The 10,000-nt window shown below is 49.6% G+C and overlaps 1 protein-coding gene across 1 annotated transcript in view; it reads right to left on the minus strand.

Moving 5' to 3' along the window:
* The window catches only part of MIA3 (MIA SH3 domain ER export factor 3), a 198,828-nt gene extending 189,533 nt beyond the window's left edge, over nucleotides 1–9,295 (minus strand). Inside the window, exon 1 of the mRNA XM_075341433.1 lies at nucleotides 9,090–9,295. Coding sequence (XP_075197548.1) covers nucleotides 9,090–9,267 — 178 coding nt within the window. The 5' untranslated portion in view covers nucleotides 9,268–9,295. The remainder of the gene's footprint in view (nucleotides 1–9,089) is intronic.
* Nucleotides 9,296–10,000: the final 705 nt, after the last annotated feature.

Here is a 10,000-nt window from a genome sequence, read left to right on the forward strand (position 1 = left end):
TACATATAGATACACACATACATACATACATACATACACACACACATACATAAATACATACACACACACATACATACATACATACACAGCTACACACACACGATCACTGGCGGAAATGACGCTTGATTGTGAGCTTTGACAGCTCAGTTATCCCTGTACGCAGGATTACTATGTGCAGTAGTAATTTCCTCAAGAATGTGAAGATGGAGGTCGGCGTCACTGAAAGAACTTTCATTCCTTGCAAGCATAAGGAAGCGGTAAGTACAAAGGTGAACGCTTTGCTCCCCCCGCTGCATCCTGCAACCACCAACTTCACTTTACTGTAATGTGCAAATCCCTCAAAAATAGTAATAAATACCCGATGACAATACAATGGCGCTCAAATGACATTGCTATGGATGGAACGTCACAGTTGGCCACGTTAGCCGCCCCGGTGGCAGAACATCATGACACTGGCACTGTCGTCGTATTATGTCACTATGGAGGCCACAGGTTTTCATTGCAATTGTCACACAAAGCGGCGGGGGGAGGATAAAAAAATGTCAGCTTCAAAATGCAGGGCAACTGGGGATTTTCCTGTTCTCTAAAAGCAACTTTAATAAACAGCCTCCATTGGTGCACAAGGGGTTACATCAATATTTGTATTGCCACGGCTGAAATGCAGCAAGTTATCTGTAAATGGACGCGTTTTAAGGACAGACGTTCCGGAAATGAACACATGTCGTAACCATCTCCAGTTTAGGATGGGAAGTGTCGCTGTGTGGAGCATTTATACAAACACGACCATGCAAATGTCACGTAATCTAAGACAAATATCAGCTTACTGATTGTTTCCATTCCCTGCCAGCTGCTGTTAAACCTCGCAATAGTGGAGACCATGATGGGGCTGATTCACACAGGAAGATAAATGCCCTGAAACGTTTCTGGATTTCATGGGTTTCCCTAGTACTTTGGCATCATGGCCATGGTGTTGGTTATCCAGGAGCGCGCAGCAAAAAGATTTGCAGGCAACATTTAAGCATTCTATGGCCAGCAAACCGAAGCCCGGCGAACCTCCACCTTTCCCGCGGCATCAGTCGTGCCTTCTCTGACTAGTAAGCCCGCCATGAAGGTGTTGCAGTGGTAAGGACGCACCGGGCCATCTAATGACAAGATGAGCCGCGGAGATCGCAGGTAATGGGGGATATACAGCACTCTTGTCCATTGACCACAAACGAGGATCCTGCAATTATTTTTGCTCAACTCTATTAGGTCTGCTTCACATGTCCGTGTTTCCGGTACGTGTGACGTCTGTTTTCACATGTACTGGAGACACAGACACATGTAGACCTATTAAAATCAATAGGTCTGTACACATGTTCGTATTTTCCCAGGTACCATGTGATCGTGTTGCGCACACGCATGTCCGTGTGCTCCACACGGCGACATGTCCATTTTTCTCCGGCAGCACTGATGTCACACGGACCAAACGGTGATGTGATCCATGTGACACGTACCGGAGAAAACACTTCTCTTTGAAATAAAATTATTTTTTATACTCATCTGTCTCCAGCCCTGCTGTCTTCGGCGCTGCTGTCACTTGCTTCCGGGCCGGCTCATGATGCTCAAAAATATTCACTGCACCACGAACCCGGAAGCAGCAGCAGCACTGGAGACAGCAGGGCCGGGGACCGGTAAGTATACAAGTACATGCTGTCCATGTGCTATCCGGATGTCACACAGATATTACAGGCACAGCACACGCTGAACACACACATGGATACACGCACATACATACGCACCTACACCATGGACCGTGCAAAACGTGTGTGTTTTGCATGGACGAGTTAAAGAGCCCTTATCCAGATGTTTCAGCCTAAAGCCTGCTTTACACGTTGCAATTAGTTGTACAATCGCATTTGCGATGTGACACGCCCAGGTTGCATACGGGATCTTATGAGATCGCACGTAGGTCGTTCATTTGCTGTCACACGAGCGTTAGTGGTCTATGTTAAATTGATCAATTTTGTGTGCGATCCTTTAGATCATGTGTTCTGTGACGTATGCATTGGGCACCCTTTTTTTTTTTTTTTCATTTTATTGACTTGCCAAGTGTGTGTAATGTGTAGGGATGCGTTTTTACTATGTCATCTGCCATTCAGCTCTGCTACATGGCCGCTGACAGCAGACACAGACAGCCATGTAGCAGAGCTGAATGGCAGATGACAGCAGACACAGAAAGAGCCGCACGATCAGAATGAACTCGGGTGAACTTCACCCGACTTCATTGTCATGCTGCGGCTCTGTCTGTGCCGCGTCCTGATTAGCGGTCACCAGTGAAGGACTCACCGGTGACCGCTAAACTCCTGAGTAACTGAATTGAGCAGCCCTCTCTCATATACTCACCGATCCCCGATGCTGCACGGCGTTCACACTGCTCCGGCGGCTTTTACTATTTTGAAAAAGCCGGCCGCCCATTAAACAATCTCGTATTCCCTGCTTTCCCCGCCCACCGGCGCCTATCATTGGTTGCAGTCAGACACGCCCCCCACGCTGAGTGACAGGTGTCTCACTGCACCCAATCACAGCAGCCGGTGGGCGTGTCTATACTGTGCAGTGAAAAAAATAATTAAATAATTAAAAAATACGGCGTGCGGTCCCCCCCAATTTTAAAACCAGCCAGATGAAGCCATACGGCTGAAGGCTGGTATTCTCAGGATGGGGAGCCACACGTTATGGGGAGCCCCCCAGCCTAACAATATCAGCCAACAGCCGCCCAGAATTGCCGCATACATTATATGCGACAGTTCTAGGACTGTACCCAGCTCTTCCCGATTTGCCCTGGTGCGTTGGCAAATCGGGGTAATAAGGAGTTATTGGCAGCCCATAGCTGCCAATAAGTCCTAGATTAATCATGTCAGGCGTCTCCCCGAGATACCTTCCATGATTAATCTGTAAGTGACAGTAAATAAACACACACACCCGAAAAAAATCCTTTATTAGAAATAAAAAACACAAACATATACCCTGGTTCACCACTTTAATAAGCCCGAAAAAGCCCTCCATGTCTGGCGTAATCCACGGACCTCCAGCGTCGCTTCCAGCTCTGCTGCATGGAGGTGACCGGAGCTGCAGCAGACACCGCCGCTCCTGTCACCTCCACGCAGCAAATGAAGACAGCCACGCGATCAGCTGAGCTGTCACTGAGGTTACCCGCTGTCACTGGATACAGCAGTGGCCGCGGGTAACCTCAGTGACAGCTCAGCTAATCGCGCTACTCACCGCCGCTCCTGTCAGCTCCACGCAGCAACTGAGGTGAGTAGCGCGATCAGCTGAGCTGTCACTGAGGTTACCCGCGGCCACCGCTGTATCCAGTGACAGCGGGTAACCTCAGTGACAGCTCAGCTGATCGCGCGGCTGTCTTCATTTGCTGCGTGAAGGTGACAGGAGCGGCAGTGTCTTCTGCAGCTCCGGTCACCTCCATGCAGCAGCGCTGGAAGCGACGCTGGAGCATCCTGGATTATGCCGGACATGGAGGGCTTTTTCGGGCTTATTAAAGTGGTGAACCAGGGTATATGTTTGTGTTTTTTATTTCTAATAAAGGATTGTTTGGGTGTGTGTGTTTATTTACTGTCACTTACAGATTAATCATGGAAGAAATCTTGGGGAGACGCCTGACATGATTAATCTAGGATTTAGTGGCAGCTATGGGCTGCCAATAACTCCTTATTACCCCGATTTGCCAACGCACCAGGGCAAATCGGGAAGAGCCGGGTACAGTCCCAGAACTGTCGCATATAATGTATGCGGCAATTCTGGGCGGCTGTTGGCTGATATTGTTAGGCTGGGGGGCTCCCCATAACGTGGCGCTCCCCATCCTGAGAATACCAGCCTTCAGCCGTATGGCTTTATCTGGCTGGTTTTAAAATTGGGGGGACCGCACGCTGTTTTTCCCTGCACAGTATAGACACGCCCACCGGCTGCTGTGATTGGGTGCAGTGAGACACCTGTCACTCAGCATGGGGGGCGTGTCTGACTGCAACCAATCATAGGCGCCGGTGGGCGGGGAAAGCAGGGAATACGAGATTGTTTAATGAGCGGCCAGCTTTTTCAAAATAGTAAAAGCCGCCAGAGCAGTGTGAATGCCGTGCAGCGCCGCGCCGGGGATCGGGGATCGGTGAGTATGAGAGGGGGGGTAAGAGGGATAGACCGACATGGACAGAGTGAGAGGGACAGAGATAGTGACCGACTGACAGAGGTTAGTGAATGACAGACATTGTGAGGCGCTTTTCAGCTGCGCTCTGAAGCGGACCTTTTTTCAGCTGCGGTGCAGAGCGCACACCTGCGCACATAGCCACAGACATCAAAATCGTATGAGGGATGTCACACGTTACAATTGACTAGGTTCGTGCAACAAAACGCTCAATTCTAGACAAAGATACGATGTGTTTGCGATCAACGGTTTTGCGTTCAATCCTGATCGCACGTAGGTGTCACACGCAGATACCTCACAAACGATGCCGGATGTGCGTCACTTACAACTTGACCCCAACGACGGATTGTGAGATATAATGAAGCGTGTGTAGCGGGCTTAAGTCATTTGTGACTATTCAAAATGTTGCAAACGTTTTGCGCCATTACACTCCAGTGCAAAATATGTCTAGATTTTCTTCAAATCTTGGGTTATACCACATATGTCAAACTCTGGCTCACAGGCTGATTTTATTTGGCCCGTGATGACAGGCACCCCTTAATCTATATGGAGGGCTATGTGGGGCCATTATTCTGTATGGAGGGCTATGTGGGGCCATTATTCTGTATGGAGGACTATGTGGGGCCATTATTCTGTATGGAGGGCTGTGTGGGGGCCATTATTCTGTATGGAGGGCTATGTGGGGGCCATTATTCTGTATGGAGGGCTATGTGGGGGCCATTATTCTGTATGGAGGGCTATGTGGGGCCATTATTCTGTATGGAGGACTATGTGGGCCCATTATTCTGTATGGAGGGCTATGTGGGGCCCATTATTCTGTATGGAGGGCTATGTGGGACCCATTATTCTGTATGGAGGGCTATGTGGGGCACATTATTCTGTATGGAGGGCTATGTGGGTCCATTATTCTGTATGGAGGGCTATGTGGGGTCCATTATTCTGTATGGAGGGCTATGTGGGTCCATTATTCTGTATGGAGGGCTATGTGGGGCCCATTATTCTGTATGGAGGGCTATGTAGGTCACATTATTCTGTATGGAGGGCTATGTGGGGCCCATTATTCTGTATGGAGGACTATGTGGGGCCCATTATTCTGTATGGAGGGCTATGTGGGGCCCATTATTCTGTATGGAGGGCTATGTGGGGCCCATTATTCTGTATGGAGGGCTATGTGGGGCCCATTATTCTGTATGGAGGGCTATGTGGGGCCCATTATTCTGTATGGAGGGCTATGTGGGGGCATTATTCTGTATGGAGGGCTATGTGGGGCCCATTATTCTGTATGGAGGGCTATGTGGGGGCCATTATTCTGTATGGAGGGCTATGTGGGGCCCATTATTCTGTATGGAGGGCTATGTGGGGCCTATTCTGTATGGAGGGCTATGTGGGGCCCTTATTCTGTATGGAGGACTATGTGGGGCCCATTCTGTATGGAGGGCTATGTGGGGCCCATTATTCTGTATGGAGGGCTATGTGGGGCCCTTATTCTGTATGGAGGACTATGTGGGGCCCATTCTGTATGGAGGGCTATGTGGGGGCATTATTCTGTATGGAGGGCTATGTGGGGCCCTTATTCTGTATGGAGGACTATGTGGGGCCCATTCTGTATGGAGGGCTATGTGGGGGACATTATTCTGTATAAAGGACTATGTGGGGCCCATTATTCTGTATGGAGGGCTATGTGGGGTCCATTATTCTGTATGGAGGGCTATGTGGGGTCCATTATTCTGTATGGAGGTCTATGTGGGGCCATTATTCTGTATGGAGGACTATGTGGGGCCCATTATTCTGTATGGAGGTCTATGTGGGGTCCATTATTCTGTATAGAGGGCTATGTTCGGCCCCTTATTCTGTATGGAGGGCTATGTGGGGCCCCTTATTCTGTATGGAGGACTATGTGGGGCCCCTTATTCTGTATGGAGGGCTATGTGAGGCCCATTATTCTGTATGGAGGACTATGTGGAGCCCATTATTCTGTATGGAGGGCTATGTGGGGCCTATTCTGTATGGAGGGCTATGTGGGGCCCTTATTCTGTATGGAGGACTATGTGGGGCCCATTCTGTATGGAGGGCTATGTGGGGTCCATTATTCTGTATGGAGGACTATGTGGGTCCATTATTCTGTATGGAGGACTATGTGGGGCCCATTATTCTGTATGGAGGGCTATGTGGTGCACATTATTCTGTATGGAGGGCTATGTGGGGTCCATTATTCTGTATGGAGGTCTATGTGGGGCCATTATTCTGTATGGAGGACTATGTGGGGCCCATTATTCTGTATGGAGGACTATGTGGGGTCCATTATTCTGTATAGAGGGCTATGTTCGGCCCCTTATTCTGTATGGAGGGCTATGTGGGGCCCCTTATTCTGTATGGAGGACTATGTGGGGCCCCTTATGCTGTATGGAGGGCTATGTGAGGCCCATTATTCTGTATGGAGGACTATGTGGGGTCCATTATTCTGTATAGAGGGCTATGTTCGGCCCCTTATTCTGTATGGAGGGCTATGTGGGGCCCCTTATTCTGTATGGAGGGCTATGTGAGGCCCATTATTCTGTATGGAGGACTATCTGGAGCCCATTATTCTGTATGGAGGACTATGTGGGGCCCATTATTCTGTATGTAGGGATATGTGGGACCCATTATTCTGTATGGAGGACTATGTGGGGCCCATTATTCTGTATGGAGGGCTATGTGGGGCCCATTATTCTGTATGGAGGACTATGTGGGGCCCATTATTCTGTATGGAGGACTATGTGGGGCCATTATTCTGTATGGAGGACTATGTGGGGCCCATTATTCTGTATGGAGGGCTATGTGGGGCCCATTATTCTGTATGGAGGGCTATGTGGGGCCCATTATTCTGTATGGAGGACTATGTGGGGCCCATTATTCTGTATGGAGGGCTATGTGGGGCCCATTATTCTGTATGGAGGGCTATGTGGGGCCCATTATTCTGTATGTAGGGATATGTGGGACCCATTATTCTGTATGGAGGACTATGTGGGGCCCATTATTCTGTATGGAGGACTATGTGGGGCCCATTATTCTGTATGGAGGGCTATGTGGGGTCCATTATTCTGTATGGAGGGCTATGTGGGGCCCATTATTCTGTATGGAGGGCTATGTGGGGCCCATTATTCTGTATGGAGGGCTATGTGGGGTCCATTATTCTGTATGGAGGGCTATGTGGGGCCCATTATTCTGTATGGAGGGCTATGTGGGGCCATTATTCTGTATGTAGGGATATGTGGGACCCATTATTCTGTATGGAGGGCTATGTGGGGTCCATTATTCTGTATGTAGGGATATGTGGGACCCATTATTCTGTATGGAGGACTATGTGGGGCCCATTATTCTGTATGGAGGGCTATGTGGGGCCCATTATTCTGTATGGAGGACTATGTGGGGCTCATTATTCTGTATGGAGGGCTATGAGGGGCCCATTATTCTGTATGGAGGACTATGTGGGTCACATTATTCTGTATGGAGGGCTATGTGGGGCCCATTATTCTGTATGGAGGGCTATGTGGGGCCCCTTATTTTGTATGGAGGACTATGTGGGGCCCCTTATTCTGTATGGAGGGCTATATGAGGCCCATTATTCTGTATGGAGGACTATGTGGAGCCCATTATTCTGTATGAAGGACTATGTGGGGCCCATTATTCTGTATGGAGGGCTATGTGGGGCCCATTATTCTGTATGTAGGGATATGTGGGACCCATTATTCTGTATGGAGGACTATGTGGGGCCCATTATTCTGTATGGAGGGTTATGTGGGGCCCATTATTCTGTATGTAGGGATATGTGGGACCCATTATTCTGTATGGAGGACTATGTGGGGCCCATTATTCTGTATGGAGGGTTATGTGGGGCCCATTATTCTGTATGTAGGGATATGTGGGACCCATTATTCTGTATGGAGGACTATGTGGGGCCCATTATTCTGTATGGAGGGCTATGTGGGGCCCATTATTCTGTATGGAGGGCTATGTGGGGCCCATTATTCTGTATGGAGGGCTATGTGTGCCCAATATTCTGTATGGAGGTCTATGTGGGGTCCATTATTCTGTATGGAGGACTATGTGGGGCCCATTATTCTGTATGGAGGGCTATGTGGGGCCCATTATTCTGTATGGAGGGCTATGTGTGCCCAATATTCTGTATGGAGGTCTATGTGGGGTCCATTATTCTGTATGGAGGACTATGTGGGGCCCATTATTCTGTATGGAGGGCTATGTGTGCCCAATATTCTGTATGGAGGTCTATGTGGGGTCCATTATTCTGTATGGAGGACTATGTGGGGCCCATGACTAGATTGGTCCATAACTTTGTCCCTCTGTGTACTTGAGTTTGACATTCCTGCCCTATACCATGCCTGATGAAGAGACCTGAGAAGTCTCCAGAGCTCCTATTTCTTACCATCTTTTCATTTAGCCATTAAAACATATCGATCACTGAGGACTCTGAAATGTTTATATTTTGCACATAACAAAGGCCTGCACATGAGGAGTCGGCCCCTAGATCCATTATAAGCTTGGATGCAGCGATTATCAGCATGTGACCTCAATATCAGAAGTAACCCATCTCTGATGATTAAAGGAGAACTTCTTCAAGGTTAAACTTCAATCAGAAAGAAATGTCTATAAACAGCAGTGATAAGTGGAGCAGTCATCAGAGCAACAGTGTCCAAGTGTTATCTAAGTCCAAGTGTGCCAGGAGTGATAGCTGCACAGTAAACGCAGAAAAGTGCAGCACAACAAAGCCACAAGTCCCAGGACCCAGCCATCAGGGGGTGTTTTGGGGGTGGGGGTTGTAGGTGGCCCTCTCCACACCCCTCCAGACCCTCTGATCCCCCTCCTCTCCCCCCACACATACAATGTTCCCGGTACTCACTGCTACATTCCGGGTCGGCGCAGCGCTTCCTCTCTGAGAACCTCCTGTCCTGGGCAGAGCTGCTGCTGAGAAGGGGCTGCCATAACAGGACCAGGAGGGGGACCAGGGCTCGGGCTGCAGCCATGTCAGCAGCAGGGTGGCAGTGTCCTGTACATGGAGGGAGAGGAGGAGAGAGCATGAGCAGAGAGAGGCAGACACGTCAGCAGGAGACAGCAAGGCAAGGAGAAGAGGAGGAGACTGGAGAGGCAGGAGGAGCAGCTGCTGCAGAACTACAAGGTCCAGCATGCTCCATCCAGGACTGTATGCAGGAGGAGCAGCTGCTGCAGAACTACAAGGTCCAGCATGCTCCATCCAGGACTGTATGCAGGAGGAGCAGCTGCTGCAGAACTACAAGGACCAGCATGCTCCATCCAGGACTGTATGCAGGAGGAGCAGCTGCTGCAGAACTACAAGGACCAGCATGCTCCATCCAGGACTGTATGCAGGAGGAGCAGCTGCTGCAGAACTACAAGGACCAGCATGCTCCATCCAGGACTGTATGCAGGAGGAGCAGCTGCTGCAGAACTACAAGGACCAGCATGCTCCATCCAGGACTGTATGCAGGAGGAGCAGCTGCTGCAGAACTACAAGGACCAGCATGCTCCATCCAGGACTGTATGCAGGAGGAGCAGCTGCTGCAGAACTACAAGGACCAGCATGCTCCATCCACGACTGTATGCAGGAGGAGCAGCTGCTGCAGAACTACAAGGACCAGCATGCTCCATCCAGGACTGTATGCAGGAGGAGCAGCTGCTGCAGAACTACAAGGACCAGCATGCTCCATACAGGACTGTATGCTGGAGAGGCAGGAGGAGCAGCTGCTGCAGAACTACAAGGACCAGCATGCTCCATCCAGGACTGTATGCAGGAGG

This window comes from Anomaloglossus baeobatrachus, chromosome 3 (genome assembly GCF_048569485.1).
Source record: "Anomaloglossus baeobatrachus isolate aAnoBae1 chromosome 3, aAnoBae1.hap1, whole genome shotgun sequence".
NCBI lineage: Eukaryota > Metazoa > Chordata > Amphibia > Anura > Aromobatidae > Anomaloglossus > Anomaloglossus baeobatrachus.